Raw genomic sequence first — 24,420 nt, forward strand, 5'->3', positions numbered from 1 at the left:
TCCTGCAAAGAGGTGAGTGCATGACCATGGCTTATCTAAGCTAAGATCTCTAGATTCTATGTGTTTTGGTGCTTATGTGGTTGTTTCTTTGAGTTCTCTATGATATTTCGTTGCTGTCTGGGCTGGGTTTGGCTTCTGGGAGTGCAAGGAGCGGATTGGAGAAGATTGGAGGCGAGATTCGGAGTTTCTGATCGAGGGAAATCGCTGCTCGGCATCGGTGTCGGTCGACACCAGTTGGGGTGTCGGTCGACACCAACGCGAGGACGGCTCGGGACTTTGGCGAGTGTCGATCGATGCCATGTGGAGGTGTCGGTCGATACAAACTAGGGTTTTCGGGAGTGTCGGGCAGGGTGTCGGTCGACACCAGTTTGGTGTCGGTCGACACTAGATAGTCAGTGTCGATCGACACCATCTGGTGTCGGTCGACACCCCTTGTTCAGTTACGATGGATGTTGCATGCTATGTATATTGCCTGGTTTGTTTTATTGATTGTTGTTTGTGGCATGTAGAGATCTTATTGCTTGTGTGTATAGCCCAGTAGATGGGAGGATTGCCTCACTGAGTGTTTATCAAATACTCATGCATCTCAATTTGTGTTTGTGGTGCAGGTAAAGGCAAAGTGTGATCATGGAATCAAAGGCAATGAAGAGGAGGATGTTCTAGGGACTTGATTGTATGGTTATCTGGCATTGTTAGGTGGCTAGAATTGAGTCTTAGAGCATTGTTAGGATTGCTGGTTGTTTGATTTATGCTGTTTGGGATTAATGATGGATATTACTTATTTGGTTATTGGATATTGTTTTATTGGATATCTATTGGTATGTTGTTCCGCTGTTGGATTGTGAATGTGGTTAGGTGGCTAGTGGGTATGGGACCACTAGTTGTAGTTATTTATTATATTATTATTTATTATTTATTTATTAAAAAAAAAGGGTCGGTTGTTTCAGAAATACATAAAACAAAGAAATAAAATTGAACAAAATTTATAATAAATCTAACAAAATATATAATCACACTGTTACCATGAGTTTTGAATCCATGCAAGAACATAAACAAAACAAAAAAATATTTAGAATTTGAGATATGGTGGATGATGATGTGAAAATAATTATTTATATGATTTCAAGAGATGAAAGTTACATTTCTAAAATATTTATTATACATGTGTAATTGAAAATTAAAAATAATAAGACAAAGAAGGAAGAAGATATACATAAAAACAAAGAAATAAATTTAATCAGAGGAGTTACAATTATAATTTGTAGTGTGTTTGAATAAAAATGAATGGAAAAAATAGCCAATTCATAATTTATGTGATTTCAGTTACAATTTAGTAGTAAAGTGTGAATTTAAAGCATTGATTAATGTAAATTATTACATTTTTTGTCCACTAAATTATTACATTTTTATTTAATTAAAAAGAATTTTTTTTTAGAAATTAAATGCTAGATGAACCAATAAGGAGAGAGTGAAACCTTATAAAATCATGTGAAATGCAATAAAAAATCCCAAAGATTAGTTTAATTTTTAATCTCTTTTATTTTCACTTTAATTTAAGTTATGTTGCTACGTTAAATTCTAATGATTTCTTCTTTGTAGTAAATTTTGGAAATAGAATATCAAATTGTTTTTTTAATGTAGAAAATCATTAAATTAAATTTTTTTGAATTAATTAAACATTATAATGATCTTTATATATTTATATTTTGGATTACAAAAAATATTTATAAGATTTCAAGGAATGAAAGTTACATTTTATAAAATTATATATAAGAATGGTTATTTATATGATTTTAAGGGATGAAAGTTACATTTTAAAAGAAAGAGCTTAGTTGACAATTGAATTAATAGGCTTTTATGACTGAATATTAACCATTAACCAGTGGGACAAATGTATTTTCTATTGACCCATGAAACAAAATCGGTTAAGGATCCAGTCCATTAGGATAGATACGCGGATCCATTAATGATTTTTTAACCTCATGCGTTATGATTTAGTGACTATAAAATTACTTATACTAGGATATTATTCGCGCTACGTCGCGGGATTGATTTTGTTTTTTTTGTAATATTACTTTGTAGATTATTTTTGAATTGTGCTGTTTGTAATTAAAAATCATTATTAATATAGTTTTTGACTAAATATTCATTGGTTATTTTTTATATTGTCTTGGTTTTTGTTATTATTTTTAGGTGTTTTTTATTATTATTGTCATGGAATTGTAAGATATAATTAGTTTTGTATTTTCTTGTATTAGGATGTATTGGAGGACCATTAGTACTGTTAGTTGTTTTGTTTTGTTTTAATTAATTTTGGATGTTGATTTTAATTTGATGGCATCTCTACTCGGTTGTTTTTTTAATGTTTTTTATTATTGGTAGAATAGCTAAATCGCATTGTTTGTGTAACGTAAATACCTACTTGGATTTAGAATAACTGTACTGTTTGTTTTTTTTTTGATAAATTCCTCAAAATACCATTAAAAATATTTTTTCCTAAATACCACATTTTATAGTTTTCCCAAAAATTACCACAAAATTAATTTTCCAAAATTATCACAAAAACAAAATTTGATTTTTAAGGGTGTATATTTGTTTAGGTTTAGGTTGACAAGTTTAGTTTTAGGGTATAGTTTTTAAGTGATAAGGTTTAGTATTTAGAATTTAGAAATTAATTTTTAGTATTAAAACTTTACTTCAATTTTGTTGTATTTTTGAAAGAAAAAATATTTTAGTGGTATTTTTGAAAAAAAACTAAATATGGTATTTTCTCCAAAAAATATCTATTTTAGTGGTATTGATGAGAATGGCCATTGTTTTTTTACATAAAACCGTAGATTATGAAATAAGTTTTATAATAAAAAATAGTTGTTTGGAAAAGGTGAAATGTTATTTTTTCCGACTTAATTTTCTTCTTTCTTGGTTATCTTCACCTGCATTATATTTTTGTTTCATTTTGGTTAGTATTCGAGATATTTAATGGGTAAAGTATTACTATTATGTTTGGAAATACATGTGTCTTTGTAGTGGAGATTCTGTTGAATTCTCTTTGTAAATGACATTTTTGATTGATGCCTTCTTTTTTTGAGATGACTCTTAATAATGCATCATAGAGTTATCGATATACAGGTGTCTTGTTGGGTGGCAACCTTGTAATCATTAAAATAAAATAAAAAACATGATTAATGATTGAAATGACCGACCTTTTTTTTTATATAATAAATAATAAATATAATATATTAAAATAAACTACAGCTAGTGGTCCCATACCCACTAGCCACCTAACCACAACACATTCAACAGCGGAATAACATAAACAATATTCAATAATAAACCAATATTATAGCAAGGCAATATCTCAATACCAAACAACAAGAAACATGAAACCAGCAACCTAGCAATGTTTCTAATGACTCAACTCTAGCACCCTAGCAAATGCCAGACAACATCCAATCGAGTCCCTAAAACATCCTCCTCTTCATTGCCTTTGATTCCACGATCACACTTTGCCTTTACCTGCACCACAAACACAAATTGAGATGCATGAGTATTTGATAAACACTCAGTGAGGCAATCCTCCCATCTACTGGGCTATACACACAAGCAATAAGATCTCTACATGCCACAAACAACAATCAATAAAACAAACCAGGCAATATACATAGCATGCAACGTCCATCGTAACTGAACAAGGGGTGTCGACCGACACCAGATGGTGTCGATCGACACTGACTATCTGGTGTCGACCAACACCAAACTGGTGTCGACCGACACCCTGCCCGACACTCCCGAAAACCCTAGTTTGCGTCGACCGACACCTCCACATGGCATCGTTCGACACTCGCTAAAGTCCCGAGCCGTCCTCGCGTTGGTGTCGACCGACACCCCAACTGGTGTCGACCGACACTGATGCCGAGCAGCGATTTCCCCTCGATCAGAAACTCCGAATCTCGCCTCCAAGCTTCTCCAATCCGCTCCTTGCACTCCCAGAAGCCAAACCCAGCCCAGACAGCAACGAAATATCATAGAGAACTCAAAGAAACAACCACATAAGCACCAAATCACATAGAATCTAGAGATCTTAGCTTAGATAAGCCATGGTCATGCACTCACCTCTTTGCAGGAAGTTTCTGACCAATAAGGACGAATTCCCTCACTCCTAGCAAGCTTTTAACACCTTCCCAGCCTTAGATCTCCCAAGAACAGCAAGAAAATCTCACAAAAACTCCCAGGAACTCAAGAACAAAGCTTTCCTCCTCTTTCTCTCTGTTTTTGACAAAAGCGACCAAAAGAGGAGAAAAACTCGAGCTCCCTCCTTAAAAACCCGAGCTAGGGTTTTCCCTAAACCAACCCCGCAAACCGGACAATTAAAATTGAACCGACCAAACCGGCCACAACTGGTGTCGATCGATGCCTCACTAGAAGGTGTCGATCGACACCCTTACCAAAATACCAAAAATTGGTTTGCGGGTGTTACAATGATTCACATAAGCTCATGATAATTTGAACGTCTTGAATTGAATGACTTCCGTCATATTCCATTGGAAAATTTTGTAATATTTGTTGAACTATTTTTTGAATTAATTGATTTCATACTGTTTTTGTTTTCGTTTTTATTTTCATGGTTAAAAATCCAGTTTGCATAACCTCATTTGTTATTATTGTATTTCCATATTTAATCTATGGAAAATAATTCAGTAATTTCTTTTACAATGGTTTATGCAATAACCTAGATATAAGTAATTAGGTAGTTGATAAATACATTGAACTTCTTACTTTAGTACTTAGTAACAAAGATATAGTACTTCTGAACTTAGTACTTGGTACAACATAATTCATTTCCGTCAAAGAAAAGACGGTATCAAAAAGAAGCTTTGATATGTCTTTACATTTGATCATCACAATTGAGTAATCTAAATCATGCAAATTGGAGACATCCACATCTGGATTTACTCTTCCACATTTATCCTCATCATCAACATTATTCTCCCACTCATCGTCATCTCTATAAACAAATATCAATTGATGAAGCTTACGGTCCGTGTGAGTTTCATTGAGAGAAGAAGACACCATGGTTTCCAGTTCACATAATCTTTTGCCACTGCATCAACTTGTAAGCACATAACAAAGAAGTTTCCTGATTTTGGATAACTTATCTAGATCAGTGATTGCAGAGCAGGTTTCTTCTTCTGTTACTTGCAAAACCGCTGCTGCTTCATCGACAAGACGGTTCATCGACAAGACAGTTCGGAATCGACTACTCACGTTAACGGCCTCCCCCGGTTATGAGAGTGGTCTGCAGTACTGGTTTCATACCCATCCTGTCTAAATAGTTCATCTTTTGTGGTTTTGATTTATTCAGTTTCTTTTCAATTACAGTTTTAAAGAACTCTGTAGAATGGTTTTTTTGGTGAATATAATTTAACATTCATACAAAAAAAAAACCGCTGCTGCTTTTTCTTTATGCGTCCATATCTCAACATTTACTACATTGCATTGCAGATCCATCATAACAGCGAAAGCTCATACAACAAACCAGGTCTGTCAGTTCTTGTAAGCTCAATCACAGAGAAGTCGACATAGTGTTTGACACCAATAGATGATCTCATTGATGGACTGAAGCAAGAAGACTCATCAGGACAAAGAGACCGCAACAATCACACAACAAAAAAAGAGTTGATAACCATATTATCAAAACTAACCAAAACTGAATATAAACCAAGAAAATGATCGCTATTACTTAATGTACAAATATATTCAAGAACGAAATCATCGGTGACTTTCTTCCCTTCTTGATCAGTAACATTGAAAACATCCATGAACCAGCCACCATCAAATGAGATATAAGCTTTCTTAATGGTGAGATTAAGCTCAGTTAGAACTTGAACAACCTCCAGAAGTATTCAATGTTTTTTCGCACTATCTACCTGTAACAAAACACAAAATGTTTATACTCATTTCTTCTATTCTACTCAAACCAAATCTAACCCTATGAAAATTTTGATTACCTTAATGACAGTGAAATCAAATGAAAAACTCAGCCTAAAATCGAAAAGATAGACATAACCTATGGAAGAAGAACAAAACAAAGTCAATTTACCTTGGTGGATTCACTCTTTTACTAAACTTTGCAATCTCATTATCCATATTATATGAATAGCTCAAACAAAAATCAGGAAAAAAACTGATACTAACACGAACCGAAGACACAATTGATTCAATCAAAACGAAGACCCCTTTAAAAAGGGAAATAAAAACAAAGAATAAACCCTAAAAAGATTAAAAAATGAAGCAAAGGCCTAAAATTGAACAAACCCAGTTCTTGAAACTAATCATCAGAGACGAATCCGGATAAAAATCATCAAAATGGAATTAAACAGAAACAGAGACAAGTAAATGAACCCATTCTCGATTCGTTTGGTGATTTATGTGAAAGAAAATCAAAAGGAGCAAAACTAAATAGGTAAGGAATAAGAAACTGTATCAACTTAATGAAATTGAGAACTAACCTGGTGGTTGAGGGAAGTCAGATCGGTGGTGAGCTTGCTGTTGTTCTCCGTGAGCGGTTCGCTCGTCCAAAGTCCAAAGGGATGCAGACAAAGTTATTTTTTAATTTGAAACCGTGAATATTTCAGAATGTTGCCAGGTAATAAAAAACTGGGCTGAGCTGTATTAATTGTCTTAATATAATTGGTCAAATGTTTTAACTGATGTGTCATCTCCAAAGTTGTTCTTAGTGCTGATGTGTCAGAGAGAAACATTCTACTTTTATTGTATTGATTAATAAACGAAAATGAAAACTAATTATCTCGCTATAGTGATCCCTTATATAATAAAACGGAAGTACACAAAATTGTTTTGTAGACTATATAATTTTAATAAGTTGGTTACAAATAGGTTATAGATTAATTGATAGATTAATTGGTTACAAATTAAATAGTGGGTGCAACCTTAATTTATTTTCGGAAGATTTTATTATTAGAGCACGTTGTTTCCAAAAATCTTAAAAAGAATATTCTAAAGAATCATTTGATATCATCTAACTTACCATATTAATTTCTTTTATTAAATTATTCATCAAATAAAATCCTTTGATATCTAACTTAACTTATTAATTTATTAATTATCATTATACTTCACCTCTCATTTTTATATATGAGTCTATTTTGTGAAACAAATAAACTATCATATTATTTATAATAATAAAAACTAGTTTTATTTCTGGATATACCATAAGTTGAATTTTTAAAAACAAATATAAATGATTCAATCTATAAAATATTCAAGTTTTAGTAATATTATTTTTTAGATATTATTTTTTAGTTGATATTAGTTTTAGATATTATTTTAAAAATAATATCTATTGAATTAATTTTTTACTGAGTAACGGGTCAAAATTTGGATATTTAAATTCAATTTCATACTTTTTTGTTGAATTTTATATAATATAATAAACTTTGAATAATTTATTTTGAAATATTTTTGAGAATTTGTTAAAAATGCCCCTTTTGATATACCCCTTTTCAAAAATACCCTCTTTTCTGGCTATTTTTATTTATGTCCTCTTTTAATTTTTAATGACCATTTTACCCTTAGATGAAAATTATTTTATTCAATAAAAAGAAAAACAAAATTTTCCCGCCAAAAAATTTCCGACATATTTTCCCGCCAAAAATTTTTCGAAAAAATTTTCCCGCCAAAATTTTTTTTGTCAAAAAACTTTTGATAAAAAATTTCGAAAAAAAAAATTTTCCCGCCAAAAATTTTCCCGCCAAAAAAAATTTACAAGGTTTTTAAAAGGTTTTATAAGGTTTCTACCTTATAAAAGCCTTATAAACACCTTGTAAAGGCTTTTACAAGATTTTTTAAAGAGTTTTAAAAGGTCTTTTAAACAACTTGTAAACGCTTTTACAAGATTTTTAAAAGGTTTTTAAAAGGTTTTAAAAGGTTTTTAAAAGGTTTTTAAAAGGTTTTCAAATGGTTTTTAAAAGGATTTTTAAAAGGTTTTTAAACACCTTCTAAACCCTTTTACAATGTTTTTAAAAACCTTGTAAAAGTTTTTATAAAATTTTTAAAAGGTTTTTAAACACCTTTTAAATGCTTTTAAAAAGTTTTTAAAAGCGTTAACAAGGTGTTTAAAAACCTTTTAAAGCATTTACAAGCTTTTTAAAAGCATTTATAAGGTTTTTAAAAGCGTTTACAATGTGTTTAAAAACCTTTTAAAAACCTTGTAAACGCTTTTAAAAGTTTTTTAAAAGCATTTACAAGGTTTTTAAAAGGTATAAATTTCAATATTTTTGGCGGGAAATTTTTCGATTTTGGCGGGAAAAAAAATTTTGGCGGGAAATTTTTTTGGCGGGAAAATATTTTCGATTTTGATGACTGTACATTCTTGCTATCACTCAAAAAGGGTAATTTGGTCATTTTGTATATAAAGAGGGGTAGTTTTAAAAATGGTCAACATGAAGGGGTATTTTTAAAAAGAGATATGGACAAAGGGGCATTTTTGAGAATGCCCCTTAAATATGTTTTGCGGTGTACAAGTTGTGTCGAAAATATTTATTCATAACATATATATATATATATATATTTATTGGAAAGGAAAATAAAACTCAAACCCCACCACAAAACAATTTTCTATGTTTACGTGTGAGGTAAAATCCTGGTTTCTTAAAACTTAAACAATTATCTACTAAGTTTGGACCCGAGTTATTTTTATATAATTTTTAAAAAATATAATTGTCAAGCGATTAAACCCGTCTAATACATCTGATTGCAATATTTCATTTTTTTTTACCTGAAAAAACACCATTCCTCGTAATTCACATGAGTAAATAGTATATCCGCATATGTTCTGCTTGAATTCTTGTTCCCAAAATTTTCGTCCCGTATTTTTTCATACATGAATATACCCACACAAAATTCTCATAACCTGATTATTATGGAACTAATTTGAACGATTTCCTAAAATATAATAAATCTATTGTTAAATCTTTTTTTCTTCTTAATATGTAAATTGGGTCAGTTTGACAATATGGATATTTGATATGATTTTTTTAACCTTTAAGTGTATTCCTAAATTAATATTACAGATTTTCTTCAATTATTGAATGAATGATTCCTTAGTTATACTAATGATAATTTAATGTAAATAATATAGTAAGAGAAGGGCAAATAATAAAATGGGATATAAAGTATTTTATATAGGTATTTTATTAAGGAGAATTCTATTATTTTGGATATTTTTAGTTTCTTTAAGTAATATATGTGTCCGTAATTGACGGAGAAATAAAATTACAAAATTGTTTTGTGAGGGGAAGACTATAATTGGTCATTAGATCCCTTATATAATTGGTATTAGTTATGGTATTATATCACTGGATTTAATAAGTTTTAACTGATCATTAGATCCCTATATATCTCAACTATTGGTATAATATTATTACTTGTTTTCATTTTTAATTGGGCTTCTTTTCCAAAATCTACATCACAGAGCATATGGATTCCTTGTATTTTCTTTATAAATTCTGGCTGATTTACTTATTTATTACTTGTCAATTATCTTTTATCTGTAGTTTCGGAAGAGTGAGCTTGAGTCATAGCACATTTTCGATTATCTTGTTGAAATTCTTCCCGGATTGAAGTGTGTTATGTTCGATTCTTCATCAACACTGCAAAATTTCATAGCAAACAACGCTTCTTCCTCTTATGTTTTATTTTATATTACTAATTTTCCTTTTATTTGTTTGATGCCATTAAAAAACTTCCCGATTTATACCTGTTTTTCTTTCATTTTTATACAGATTGCTCCCAAGTTAAAGATATCTATGTCATATCGAAATTAATGGCATGAAACAAAAGAGGTATAAAGAGGTTGTCATTGTTTTGGCCAATAAATACAATGGCACAAAGATGTAATTAATTAGAAAATTTGAGGAGATTTTGCTAAATGGTGCTCTGAGCTCTGTAATGCTGACACCTCAGCTTTTTCACCAAAATGTTCCTCTTTTAATATATAAGGGATAAATAGTATATTCGCATATGTTCTGCTTGAATTCTTGTTCCCAAAATTTTTGTCCCGTATTTTTTCATACATGAATATACCCACACAAAATTCTCATAACCTGATTATTATGGAACTAATTTGAACGATTTCCTAAAATATAATAAATCTATTGTTAAATCTTTTTTTCTTCTTAATATGTAAATTGGGTCAGTTTGACAATATGGATATTTGATATGATTTTTTTTAACCTTTAAGTGTATTCCTAAATTAATATTACAGATTTCCTTCAATTATTGAATGAATGGTTCCTTAGTTATACTAATGATAATTTAATGTAAATAATATAGTAAGAGAAAGGCAAATAATAAAATGGGATATAAAGTATTTTATATAGGTATTTTATTAAGGAGAATTCTATTATTTTGGATATTTTTAGTTTCTTTAAGTAATATATGTGCCCATAATTGACGGAGAAATAAAATTACAAAATTGTTTTGTGAGAGGAAGACTATAATTGGTCATTAGATCCCTTATATAATTGGTATTAGTTACGGTATTATTATACTGGATTTAATAAGTTTTAACTGATCATTAGATCCCAATATATCTCAACTATTGGTATAATATTATTACTTGTTTTTATTTTTAATTGGGCTTCTTTTCCAAAATCTACATCACAGAGCATATGGATTCCTTGTATTTTCTTTATAAATTCTGGCTGATTTACTTATTTATTACTTGTCAATTATCTTTTATCTCTAGTTTCGGAAGAGTGAGCTTGAGTCATAGCACATTTTCGATTATCTTGTTGAAATTCTTCCCGGATTGAAGTGTGTTATGTTCGATTCTTCATCAACACTGCAAAATTTCATAGCAAACAACGCTTCTCCCTCTTATGTTTTATTTTATATTACTAATTTTCCTTTTATTTGTTTGATGCCATTAAAAAACTTCCCGAATTATACCTGTTTTTCTTTCAGTTTTATACAGATTGCTCCCAAGTTAAAGATATCTATGTCATATCGAAATTAATGGCATGAAACAAAAGAGGTATAAAGAGGTTGTCATTGTTTTGGCCAATAAATACAATGGCACAAAGATGTAATTAATTAGAAAATTTGAGGAGATTTTGCTAAATGGTGCTCTGAGCTCTGTAATGCTGACACCTCAGCTTTTTCACCAAAATGTTCCTCTTTTAATATATAAGGGATGTTTACCGCAAATTAAAATGAGAAAAATGCCGTTTAAATCCCCAACTTTCAAAATTACGCCGAAAAAAGCCTAGACTTTCAGAATGCCGTTTTAATCCTCAAGTTTTGGTTGACTACAGAATTAAATGATAAATTTTTGTTGACCTGGCTGTTTTGGTCATCGTGATAATCTCCGTTAGAAACCCCAAGACGGAGTTAATCGGCCGTTAACGGTGTCCGTCTATCAGAAAACGATGTCGTTTCTCTTAATTGAAGAAACATAAAATCCCCAAATCGATTTCTAGGGTTCAAAAACCCCAAATAGATTTCTAATTCAGACTCCTAAATCTTTTTCCAATGAGTTCCAGCTCTGTCACTTCCGGTGTCGTCGGTGAGCGTGGTGTTCCGTCGAAGTGTGTATTTGGTTTAGGTGTCACTATCTTTACTTCTAAGACGCAAGAGAATCCGGGACATCCTTTCTTCCGTTGTGCCAGCAAAAGAGATGCAAATTCGTGGACAACCAAGAAAGATGTAAGTATATAAACTTGTTTTTCGTTATGTTAGCCAATTCAAGGTAATAATGTGTCATTTGTATGTGCATTAGAAAAACTTGTTTAAGTGGGTCGAGGATGCCGTGTTTGAAGAAGTTGAAGATGCTCTGCCAAGAGTAGCGATCATGGCAAATGAGATTAGCAAAGCTAAATGTGAGGCAAATGAGTTAAAGGCTACGATTCAAGAATTGAAGGATGAAGAAATGATTAGCAAAATGGAACTTCACAAATGTAAAGTGTGCTTCAAAGTGTGTTTTGTGTGGCTTTATGTTATCACCATTATGTTGGTTTATGTGATGTATGGTCAAGGAAAAGAGAAGAAAGTTGTTTTTGGTTATTAATTGTATTTTCATAAATGGGTTGTCTGTGTTGTAATCGCTTGGAGGTGATGAATGAAATAGACAATTTCATGTTTAGATCATGTCTGAAAATAACCTAATAGAACATGTCTTAATACAAAACAAAACACAACACCAACACCAAATACGGTTCCTAAGATGGTAATAACACACAAGCCAAACCACTCAAACAACAACACCAAATACGGTTTTGGTAATGACACACAAGCCAAACCACTCAAACAACAACACCAAGTACGGTTATGCTACTAACCAAAAAACACATAAACTGCATCAACAAAAGCTTATTAGCTTGAACATTGAAACCATGGACGCCAACCTCCTGTCCGAGAACTTCCGCCTCCCTGAGATGCATCCTGAGATCCTCCTGTCTGCAGTGGTGGTATATGTGCTCTTCCTCTCTTATTTGGTGGTATATGTGATCGTCCTCGCTGTGATGATCGTCCTCGCTGTGATGATCCTCCTCTCTGTGATGTTCCATGATTTGGTGGTCCCTGAGATGATGGTTCCTGCGGTGGTGGTCCCTGAGATGATGGTTCCTGCGGTTGTGGTCCCTGAGAAGATGGTCCCTGAGATGTTTCTCCAACCAACGGTTGTCCTTGTTCAAATAAGATAATCCTCGGTTCCTAAGTCAATAACAATATCAATATTCATTCAATATTCTAAACAAAACACCAACTATGAATATTACCTGATCTTTTCTTGGTCGACCTCTTGCTCTCCTTGGTGGAGTTGCAACTCCCGGATTCTTACAGCTTGCTTTGTTGTGTCCTTCTTCCTTGCAGTTTGAACATGTCATGACACGGTTCATGCGTGATAATGTGGTGTTGGAGCTAGAAGCAGTCTCAAACATCCCCTTTCGCCTAGCATGGTTATTTGGTCTACCAGGATTGCCTCTTCTCCATGGAGGTGGCAACACTCCTAATCTGTTCACACATGGCCACAAGAGCTTGCTTTGAACAGGCCTAATACCATCGTAGTATGTTAGCTCCCACATTCTTGCTATGTACCAGTCCACAACATAATCTTCAACTTTCTCTTTCTTCCCTATGATGACAGATGCAGCATGAGCACATGGTATCCCTGTCATCTGCCACTTTATACAACCACATGTACGAGCACTCATGTCCACTTCGTAAATCATATCACCATCTTTTATTTCATGTTTGTTGTGTCTTGCCATCCACCTTTGACAAGCCTGTGCCCCAGCAATATTTTTCTCTATCTCAGCATGAGCTCTCTTTGTGAATCGAGTCTTCAATCTACAAGCGACTATATATCTCTTGGCATTGCGCACCATACACTGCCTTCTAATGTCTTCCAACATCTCTAGTAACGGTTTCCATCTCGCTTGGCGGATTGTCCTATTGAACGACTCACTAAGGTTGTTCAAGTTGTCATACAGCAACTTCCAACCTTAAAGAATGCTCTAGACCATGACCTGGGATTAGTCTTCAGTAGAGACTCATAGGCACTTGGATTGTAATTCTTCAGCTCCAGCATATACCCATTGAATTCTCCTACCGTGTAGCTTCTAGCTATCTTCCAGAAGAGTCTCTGTAGCTCCATGTCATGGCTTTTTCTCTTCCAGTTGTCCATGATGTGCCTAGAACACTGCCTATGCTCAGCTTCTGGAATGACTGTTTGGAGTGCTTTCACTAAACCCTATAATTAGCCATACAACAAGTAAGAATGACAATGACATTTATGGTAAGATTGAATGTAAAATAATTTAGTGGACTAACCGATTGTTTGTCTGAGATGACTGTGAACTTTTTCCCATCTTTAAGATCCAACTTCGCACTGAGCATCCTAAGAAACCAGTCCCAGTTATCATTATTCTCAATCTCAACAACAGCCCATGCAATAGGAACAATCCTATTATCTCCATCTCTTCCCACAACAGCTAAGAGTTGACCTTTAACGTCCCACTTCAGAAACGCACCATCTATTCCTATGATAGGTCTGCATGTATGCTTCCAAGAATCTCTTTGTGACTTAAAACAAATGAACAGACGGTAAAACCTTTGTAAGCTTCCAATGGTTGTACCCGGTACAGTCTCAATCTCAAATGTTGTATCCGGATTAGATCGGAAGATCTCTGCTTGATAATCAAAGATACGAGCAAAATGTTCTTGATGTGTCACTTTCCTTTCTTTAAGAACTTTGGTCTTCGCCTTTGCACATTGGTCTTCAGTCACTGTCAAACCGTACTCCCTCAAGATCTCTGCAACCATCTCTTGTTTAGTACTTTTTGGATTCCTTCTCAACCTTTCTCTATACAGCCAAGCAATTGTTCCTTGCTTCAACATCTTCGAGTACCCTGACCTCACACAAGCATGTTCTTCATCGTATATTTTAACTTGCATCTTATGCTTTTTCTTGTCATACACGCAGTAGCATCTCCATGGACATTTGACATCAGGGCCTTGATAAGAACACTTCGCACCAATCTTCAAACTTTGTGACCTATAAAGCTTGATGTCGTATCTGGTTTTCAAACAATACCTCAAGACAGCTATCTTGAATTCTTCTGGCCATTGAATGTTTTCCCCAAACTCAGCAGTTCTTCAGGATCTTCAGCTTCATGACCATCACCATTTTCATCACAATCATCTTCATCATCACTGTCTGATAGAGGCTCTGGAATCCTCTCATCTTCCCATATATCATCTCCACTATCTGCATCATCTTCATTATCCTCCTCATCTCTCGCAGCTTTTCCAAATTCGGCTTCAAAGTCTTCACAATTTTCTTCCTCGACACCTGCATCTTCTTCATCTCTTTCGACATTTTCTCTTACATGGGAATCCCAATTGTTTTCTTCTACACCTACATTTCCTATACCATTTTGTTCCACACCTAGAACTGGTTCTACAACTACACCATTTCGTTCCACACCTACAAATGGTTCTACAACTACACCATTTTGTTCGACACCTAGAACTGGTTCAGATTGACGAACTTCCTCTTCGTTTTTGTTTCTGTTTACCTCGTCTCCATAACCAATATCATCACAGTCTTCATCGCCAGCCACCGTACAATCATCCCCACTAACAGCCTCACGATCTTATTCAATATCTTCACCCTTCTTCCTTTTTTGATACTTCCTTCGCTTTTTCTGTTTCGGTTGACAAATCTCAGTCGCTTCTTCGGGTTGGTTTGAAACAGCCTCTGTCTCAGATGGGTTGCGAACGGTTGCCTCTGTCTCCATTGGCTCCGCAGTCTCCACCGTCTCCATTGCATCCGCTGTCTCCACCGTCTCCATTGCATCCGCTGTCTCCACCGTCTCCATTGCCTCCACTGTCTCCGAAGATCTCATTCTCATTGACCACTGAGTTGGAATCTTCCGTCCTCCTCCATGGGTTCTAGCCATCGCAATTAGGGTTTCGTCTCGATTTCAGATAATGAGAGATTTCTGTTCAACGGTTTGGAATTGGAGAAAGATTTAGGGTTTCGAATTAGAAATCGATTTGGGGGTTTTTGAACCCTAGAAATCGATTTGGGGATTTTATGTTTCTTCAATTTAGAGAAACGACGTCGTTTTCTGATAGACGGACACCGTTAACGGCCAATTAACTCCGTCTTGGGGTTTCTAACGGAGATTATCACGATGACCAAAACGGCCAGGTCAACAAAAGTTTATCATTTAATTCTGTAGTCAACCAAAACTTGAGGATTAAAACGGCATTCTGAAAGTCCAGGCTTTTTTCGGCGTAATTTTGAAAGTTAGGGATTTAAACGGCATTTTTCCCAAATTAAAATATTTAGGACAGAGTTATATGGCAGGACAAATTTGTGTCCATGAATTTAAAATATCATTCATTTGGTATTACACTGATAAAAAATTATTTCATTATTTTGTTAAAAATATTAATATTAGAGTAATAGATAAATATATCTAATTAAGTTGATTAAATTAATATTATATAAAAATTAAATTATTCCATGTATACTAATTATAGAATTAACAATAAAAATACAATTATATAATTTTAAAAGTTGATTTTTCTACTAAATAACTTATCAGGCCGACAAAAATAAATATAGTTTTTTTTACAAAAGTTTATATTCTTCATAGTAGAGACTGAATATACAGAGAAATCATTTTATTTTTTATTTTTTAATATGGGTTTAGTTAGGCCCAAACTTAAATAAAAGCCCAAAAAACAAAAAACAAAGAGAGAGAGGGGGTTGAACTGAGTTGTAACGGCTACGGAGGAGGAGATCTGTGTTCTGTCTCGCTGTCTCCACCGCCTGTAGAGCAAGAAGAACCGCTTAATAAAAGGGTGCTATTGGAGATAGAGATTTGGTTTAGTGTGGTTTAGTTATTAGATTAACTTAACCAGAGATTGTATTGTACAGCTTAGTATACGGTCTAGTATTGATAATTGTATATATGCTCTTGTACAGATACTTTTCGATTCATTGAATGAGAAAGAGTAATTCAAACCGTAACAAACTTTCTCATCGTCTCTTCCGTAATCTGATTCTGAAGTTTCCATTTTCTTTTTGTTATTTCCTTATCTCTCATTCTGAAGTTTCCATTTTTTTTTTTTGGTTCTTTCCTTTCTCCGATACATAGCTCAACTCTATATATATACAAGAAGAACTACATTAGTTCTCTTTACCAGTGGTGGTGTTATAAGTCGGAAAGAGAATGAGAAACATAAAACATTGCTCCTGCTCAAGTATGGAACAGCTCCACCACGATATAGTAGAGCGTATCCTGGAGAGACTTACGGCAAAATCGCTGGGCAGGTTCAAAAGTGTATCGAGGAGATGGAAATCCACAATCGAATCGAGGTATTTCCAGAACAGGCAGTTGATCTGTGGGGGAGATGATCCCCAAGTCCTCTTGGTTTACCTGTCTTGTGATGTTGCTGCTCCACCAAACATACAACCAGTAGTCTCGGACGAGGCTCAAGTTACTGCGGTCAAGATCACCCCTACCGAGAGTGAGAACTGCACCTTTGTTTCCCAGACAAGTTGTGACGGCCTTGTCTGCCTCTACAGTTTCTACGACTCGGGTCTTGTCGCCAATCCCACCACTGGATGGAGTCGCTGTTTTCCTCCCTCAAGGCTCCAACAGCTCATTCATGGCTTGCAAGAAAAGTTCTTTGAGCTTGCGTACCGTTTCCCTTTGCTTGGATTCGGTAAAGACAATCTAAGGGACACATACAAGCCTGTTTTCTTATACAATTCTTCTGAACTGGGCCTAGACAACGTCACTACTTGTGAAGTTTTTGATTTCTCCGCCAACTCCTGGAGGTACGTTGTCCCTGCTTCCCCGCATCGCATCATCGCTAGCCGTGAACCCTTGTATTTTGACGGGTCACTCCACTGGTTCACCGAGGGTCAAGACGAAACTAAGGTCTTATCTTTCCATCTTCACTCCGAGACTTTTCAACTCATCTCTAACACTCCTCTTCCCTTTCCTGGCCGTGTCCATCCCGAAGACATCGCCTTGTGCAGCCTCAGTAACCGTTTGTGCGTGTCTCTGAAGACGGACCTCCTCCAACTGATTTGGTCCTTTGCTCCAAGAAACAACAACAACAACGACAAGACATGGGTGAAGCTGTATACCATTGATCTCAACACAACTTCTTTTTGGTTTGGGAGCACGCACACATTGGCTCTCTCTGCACTCTCTCTCTCCGGCACAACTAATAAGTTTTTGTTATATGATCGTGAGTATAATGAGCACAAGCAACATCTCGTGTTGCATGATCCCGCTACCAAATCTTTTGATTTACTTCTCTCTGCCAAATCTATCGGACTTCCTCTTTCTTATGTCCAGAGTTTAATCTCTATTTATTAGTACTTTATTCTTGTAACTTTTTCCCTTTCATTTTAATTTCTCTTTGTATATTTAGCGGATGTTGTAATTTTACTTTACTCTTTTCCTCATGAGTCATCATCATTGTTTATTTTTGTCTAAAATCATGAAGAGGGCGTTAACTCTATATGAACGAAATTTCACTTTTCACTTTTGGTTTTATTTTTTAGAAAACAAGAAGTCTAGACCATTTTACGTAATCATTAAAAATATTGAGACAAAATTGCAATTACTGAAAATATCTTTTCAACGATGCTTTAAAACCCTAAGAAAAACCTAAATTGAACAAACGACTCTCGTTCAGCCGTTTCAACAACTCCTCTCTCTGTTCTCTCCCGTGAACAAAAAAACAAAGAAATGGCTGGACAAAAGCAAGAGCTTCCCGTCTCCGGCGAACCCTTATCCGTCGAGAGTCCGATGACAAACAAGAAGAAGAAGAAGAGCAAGAAGAACAAACAAGCAAAGGAAGATGATCATGAAGTCGAAGTGCCTCAAGAGGTCACGAATGTTGCAGAGGAGAAGGAGTTGAGTAACAAAGAGAAGAAGAAGAAACGTAAGAGAGAGGAGAAAGAGATTGAGAAGAAGAACAAGAAGAAAGAAATCGCCGGAGATGTCCCTGAGAAGAAGCTGGAAGCAGCTGAGGATTCAAACAATGGAGAGAGTGAACAACAGAAGGTTGCTGTGTCTGGGAAAGGTGTGGAAGAAGCAAAGTACACAGCTTTGAAGACGTTTGCTGAATCGAATTTGCCGGAGAATGTCTTAGATTGCTGTAAGACGTTCCAGAAGCCATCTCCGATTCAGTCACATACTTGGCCGTTTTTGTTGGATGGTCGTGATCTTATAGGGATTGCAAAAACTGGGTCAGGTTAGTAATGTTTGTGTTAGTGTGAAAAGATTTTAACTTTGGTTTGAAAAAATTGGAACTTTGAGTTTTTTTTTTTATGTTGTCAAATTTTAGGCAAGACATTGGCGTTTGGGATTCCTGCGATTATGCATATGTTGAATAAGAATAAGAAGATTGGTAAAGGATCAAAAAATGTTAATCCTACTTGTCTTGTTCTCTCGCCTACACGAGAGTTAGCTGTTCAGGTATGTATATGAACTTGTTTGATCATTTTAGTTATAAGAGATGAAAGGAAACTTGTGCTTAGTTTTTGTGTTTGATTTGGCAGATTTCTGATGTTTTGAGTGAAGCTGGAAAACCTTGTGGTTTGGAATCGATTTGTGTGTATGGTGGTAGCTCTAAAAGGCCTCAAATAAGTGCAATTCGATCTGGAGTTGTAAGATTTGTTATTATGGCCTCCTTTAATCAGGACATTCACTTATGCTTCTGGATCAGTCGAGTAATGTTTTTCTTGATTTTATCTGTTAGGATATTGTCATTGGTACGCCTGGTCGTTTGAGAGACTTGATTGAGTCTAATGAGCTTCGTCTCTCGGATGTTTCCTTCGTGGTAAGCAACAGATCATCTTTTAATAATGTTATTTGACTCAGCCTCGTAGGATCATAGTCATTAGATGGTAACAGAAGTTCCTACATGTCAGGTATTGGATGAAGCAGATCGAATGCTTGATATGGGTTTCGAGGAGCCCGTCCGGTTTATATTGAGCAAGACAAATAAAGGCAAGTGGTTTGTCACATTTCACTTAGCATTCTTGTGAGAAACCAAATTTGGTTCCCGTTAATGAAATTCTTCTTCTTTCTAATCTGTCTTACAGTTCGTCAGATGGTTATGTTCAGTGCAACTTGGCCTTTGGATGTTCACAAATTGGCTCAGGAATTCATGGATCCAAACCCAGTCAAGGTATGTTTCCCTTCTCAATTTATCTGTCCTCACCTGCATCTTGATCCATTTTCCCGACGATCATTCAAAATTTCGTTCAGGTAGTCATTGGTTCCGAAGACTTAGCTGCCAACCACGACGTTATGCAAATCATTGAGGTATGTTCTCTCGGATCATCCCTGGAGGAAGTAGCCTTTTGTCCTTTATTTGATACTCTTAACAACAGGTCTTTGGTTTGGTTACAAATGCAGGTCTTGGATGAACATGCTCGTGATCAGCGTCTCCTTGCTTTACTAGACAAATACCATAAATCTCAAAAGTAAATCTGCTACTCAATTTGTCCAACCCCTTCGCAGATCTTTCCTTCTTCACAATACTAACACCAAGCATTTTGTTATTTACAGGAATAGGGTTTTGGTATTTGCATTATACAAGGTGGAAGCTGAACGTCTCGAACGTTTTCTTCAGCAAAGGTTTGATATTTTAACCCAAACTAATTTCCTCAACAAAAGAGAAAAAGATCATTGGTATTTTTGCTCATGAACTGCAATGAGTCTAATATTTGCACAACTATTTAGAGGTTGGAAAGCTGTATCTATACACGGAAACAAAGCACAGACCGAACGTACCAGGTCTTTATCTTTGTTCAAAGAAGGATCCTGCCCGTTGCTGGTATGTAGTCTTTATTATTCCGAAATTTTATGGCTAATAAAAACACCTTGGTTGGTTCTGAAACAGAGCATTGACACTGTTTTGTAAATCACAGGTGGCAACTGATGTAGCAGCAAGAGGGCTCGATATCCCTGACGTGGAAGTTGTGATAAACTACAGTTTCCCTTTAACAACAGAGGATTATGTACACAGAATCGGGAGGACAGGAAGAGCGGGTAAAAAGGGCGTTGCACACACGTTCTTCACGCAGTTGAACAAGGTAATTCTGAAAACACTCTTTTTTTAGATTCTTTAGGCTTTTAGTTGAGAATGGAGAGAGATCATTCTATTATGATTGTATCTTTGTTGCAGGGTCTTGCCGGAGAACTTGTGAATGTTCTCAGGGAAGCAGGACAAGTCGTGCCAGCTGATCTTTTGAAGTTTGGTACTCATGTAAAGAAAAAGGTTTGGTTTCTTCCATTACATTCTTCATTCCCCACACAAAATGCTTCTTCTTCATCATCATATGGAGTGATTGATCTGTGTGTTTTGTTTGGTTGAAAAATTGCAGGAATCAAAGTTGTATGGAGCTCATTTCAGAGAGATTGCAGCTGATGCTCCAAAAGCTAAGAAGATCACATTCGATAATTCTGATGACGAAGACTAAGTTCAATTTGTTTATGATTATCAAAACCTGCCTATGATTTTCGTTTATGTGTCGGTTTGACCCGTATAACATTTAAATTTTGTCCCTACATTTTCATTATATTTGTATCCGTTATTAGTTATATTCTTTTCCTTTGACAAAACAAAAAGTAATGTTTTTCCTAGAAACATTAAATGGATCATTCACTTAAAAAACTTCTTGATTATGAATTTACTGTAAGCTTTTTACAATAGTTTAAAATGGTTTTGTTTAAGATCTTGTCACGAAAGAGTTTTTATGCATGTTCTGGTTCCCATGTTATCATCATGTGGTCGAATTTTTGAGGAACTGTATTGCTATTGTCTCAACATCCATGAATAACCAAAAGATATATTGAAGAAGCATCTTCTCAGGATCAGTTAAAGAATATCATCTTCCCGAGTGATATATTTACCGAATTTTCGTTGCATTAATTTATTAAGTATGTGTATAGTTAACTTTCATTTTTTTAATTTTTTTTTGGTCAAAGTTAACTTTCATTTTAAATCACGTTTTTGAACAAAATTGAATAGAAACATTCAAAATATAAATCCAAAAGTTTGTGTCTCTTTTTTTTAAAACTACACAAAACTATATACTATCCAATCGAGAACCACACCAGATTTCAAAAAGGTCTTGAATTATATGTACTTTGATATAAATTTACGGATGCACATTGTTTTTTTTTGAGTATTAAAAGACCCTAAAAACGTGAAGCAACAAGCTGTAAATTTGAGCTAAACATAATACCTCTTTATTTAAAATGAAAGTCTTGCTGGTACCTCTTTATAATCAATTTACAATGGAGTATCATCAACTCCTAACACACTTGGAAGCACAAAGCAGAAAAGAAAACATGGGTTTTCCCCTGAGAGATAGGAACATAAAGCCACTGTATTATTTGCAAAAGGAAAAACAGAAATAAAAGGGAAAAGGAGACTTAGTCATATGACTTAATTAGTCTTGCTGGTACTTTGAGTTGCACCATCAATCTTCTGCGAGTTGGCCTTTCATCTCGAGGCTCAAATCCTTCAGGTGTAAGACCTCCTCCTTCTTTTCTTGTTGCATTAATAGAACAATAATATTTTATAGATCCATCAGATTGAAAAATCCCTAAGAAATCATCCTTACAATGTATCTTGATATTGTTGGCATAAGCTTGAAGATAGCTTGAGTGCAAGCTATACTAATCCTACCAGTTATGGAATTAGGATTAGTTATATTTAGGAGTTATCTAAATATGTTAGTTTATCGGTTTAGAATAGGAAAATTCCTATTGGTGTAGAATTGGAAAGTTGTCAATTCTAGGGTTGACCAATTGTTATAAATACCAAGAGGGCGTGTCATGAAGACTTGTGCGCCTTAGAGTATTCTCGAGAGATGCACACAAGGTGTGTGGCGTCGCCCCACTAGTGTTCGATATCATATACAATTATGATTGTAATTGTAAATTTGTTCTAGTGGATTGGTTCTGGACTTGGTCCCGGAGACGTAGGAAATCCGATTTACTTAATGATTTAACAAACTCTTTGTGTTGTTTACTTAATGCGTTCTTTATTTGGTATTAGAGCAGGAAACCGATTTGAGTCTATAGTCTCTAATAGGTTAGATCCTGGATGTGTGAACATAGAAGCAAATGAGGATGAGGACGTGTGTTAAGTGTTTGTGGAATTGAAGAAACATAATAAAAAAAAAAGGTGATTTAGAGTTCAGACATCAGAGTATCTTAAGAGGAAAAAAAAAAAAAGATTGGTGATGATTTCGTTGGAAGAAACAGGCTAGCCATCGAAGAAGAGAGTAGAGATTCATTCTTGTTCCGGGGTCTGATTATGGATGTGTGGCTAGTAGGAAAAGAAGAAGTGTTGAGTAGAGTTTGCCGGGAATCGCAAGGTCGTCACACGAAATTTTGTGTTTCTCTTGCCTTCGGAAAAAAAAAAATTGGAAAAGAAAAGAGCGTTTTTCTCGTCATTGGTCTGTTTGGGATTTCAATTTAAAACATACTTTGAAAAAGAAAAAAAAAGCTCACCGTGAGAAGAAGAATTGAAACAGTATTTTTGGAGTCTCTAAGTGCAACAGAGGGGTTTAGTAGTTCTTTGTGGGAAGGTGATAAGCTCGTTTGGTTGCACACATGTGAATTTGGTTGCGAAGATCAGACAGAGAAAATGAGAAATCTTCTGGCGATCTCGGTGTGTTATCTAGTGATCAGCAGAGAGGAACATCGACAAAGATGTCACATGAATGTAGAAATACAGTTTCTGGATGTGCTCGGTTTTAGATTGAGAAAAGCTCCAGTTTCTCTGTCTCCCAAATTGGATTGCGAAGAGAAGTCACAGGAAATTGGAGTTGTTGATCGATTTTCTACTTTGTGTCTGGCTACCTTCTGTTGGTGAAAAAGAAACACGTTTGAGAGTTTAAAAAATAATCAAGTATTTTGGGTAGTGATGAGCTTTCAGTTACAAGAGAGGGATGATGACAAAGATGTTGTGGTGATGGATACTCACTGGATTTTTCCTACGCCGGTGAAAAGAGTTTTTTTTTTTTTTGTTCTCGGAACTGTATTAGAAGTCGACTCAAGATCAGAGAAGGAGGGTCTTGTTTGTGTTTATGTCATCATGACAGAAAAAAGTACTTCCGTTGCATATTGGTGTTTGGTTTCTTCATAGAAAATGTCGGACGAGGCGCAAAGAATTGTCAAAGAATTGGTGAAGAGACTGATAAGATTTGAAATACTCTCTCCAACAAATACGATACTCAATTAAGATAGATCTATGAACTACAAAGGTTGTAATCCACAAATCGGAAACCGTAAACGTTAACCCAAGAGTATGAAAGAACGGATTACAAACAGATCAACATTGATCTCTTCCAGCACATCACTAGGCTAAAATCAACTCACAAATGACATAAGAGAGAAATGAGAACAGACTCTCATATTTATTCGAATTCAAAAGCGTAACTGCAAACACTCCTTTTCACTCCAAGTCTTCCGTTTGACCATTCTCCGCTTCCATGTCATCACTCGCAACGGCTAAATCTTGCTGAGCTGGCTCCTTCCTCTGTTTCTTCCTGAAATACGACTGATGAATCGTATCAATACTTTCCCCCCGGAGAACGAGCTTGTCCTCAAGCTTGAAAGAAGGATATAGCTGAACGAAGTCCTTAGACAACATCCAAGTGTTCGCCGAAGCATCACGACCCTGCCACTGAATCAAAAACTCCCTTCGACCCACGTCATCAAACCTGACCTCCACAATAGACTCTGGAAACAATAACTCTTCTTCAACGAGCTCAGGTGGAGCAGAAAACTGAACCTGATGATGATCGCCAACCACTGCTTTCAATTGAGAGACATGAAA

General features: G+C 35.1%; 2 protein-coding genes and 3 pseudogenes across 3 annotated transcripts; 3 read left to right on the forward strand and 2 right to left on the reverse strand.

Moving 5' to 3' along the window:
* Nucleotides 1–4,743: 4,743 nt before the first annotated feature.
* On the reverse strand, nucleotides 4,744–6,406 carry LOC147924204 (ACT domain-containing protein ACR5-like; annotated as a pseudogene).
* A 5,147-nt stretch (nucleotides 6,407–11,553) lies between these two features.
* Nucleotides 11,554–12,088, forward strand: LOC147924205 (uncharacterized protein At1g43920, Chloroplastic-like). Its single transcript, XM_087494361.1, has 2 exons — nucleotides 11,554–11,727; nucleotides 11,801–12,088. The coding sequence occupies exons 1-2, from the start codon at nucleotides 11,554–11,556 to the stop codon at nucleotides 12,086–12,088; spliced, it is 462 nt and encodes a 153-aa protein (XP_087350487.1).
* Nucleotides 12,089–12,749: 661 nt separating this feature from the next.
* Nucleotides 12,750–15,482, reverse strand: LOC147924206 (uncharacterized; annotated as a pseudogene).
* A 1,317-nt stretch (nucleotides 15,483–16,799) lies between these two features.
* LOC104759606 (F-box/LRR-repeat/kelch-repeat protein At1g09650 pseudogene) lies at nucleotides 16,800–17,927 on the forward strand (annotated as a pseudogene).
* Nucleotides 17,928–18,234: 307 nt separating this feature from the next.
* Nucleotides 18,235–21,240, forward strand: LOC104757564 (DEAD-box ATP-dependent RNA helicase 5). Of its 2 annotated transcripts, XM_010480317.3 has the most exons (13): nucleotides 18,235–18,810; nucleotides 18,904–19,034; nucleotides 19,118–19,225; nucleotides 19,318–19,398; nucleotides 19,490–19,568; nucleotides 19,664–19,749; nucleotides 19,830–19,886; nucleotides 19,980–20,047; nucleotides 20,133–20,201; nucleotides 20,307–20,400; nucleotides 20,495–20,659; nucleotides 20,752–20,844; nucleotides 20,951–21,240. In XM_010480317.3, the coding sequence occupies exons 1-13, from the start codon at nucleotides 18,303–18,305 to the stop codon at nucleotides 21,044–21,046; spliced, it is 1,635 nt and encodes a 544-aa protein (XP_010478619.1). In that variant the 5' UTR covers nucleotides 18,235–18,302; the 3' UTR covers nucleotides 21,047–21,240. The 2 variants fall into 2 exon arrangements, with proteins under 2 accessions (XP_010478619.1, XP_087351536.1); XM_087495410.1 differs by having other exon boundaries at nucleotides 19,830–20,047.
* Nucleotides 21,241–24,420: the final 3,180 nt, after the last annotated feature.

Source organism: Camelina sativa, chromosome 17, assembly GCF_030686135.1.
Source record: "Camelina sativa cultivar CO46 ecotype springtype chromosome 17, ASM3068613v1".
Lineage (NCBI taxonomy): Eukaryota > Viridiplantae > Streptophyta > Magnoliopsida > Brassicales > Brassicaceae > Camelina > Camelina sativa.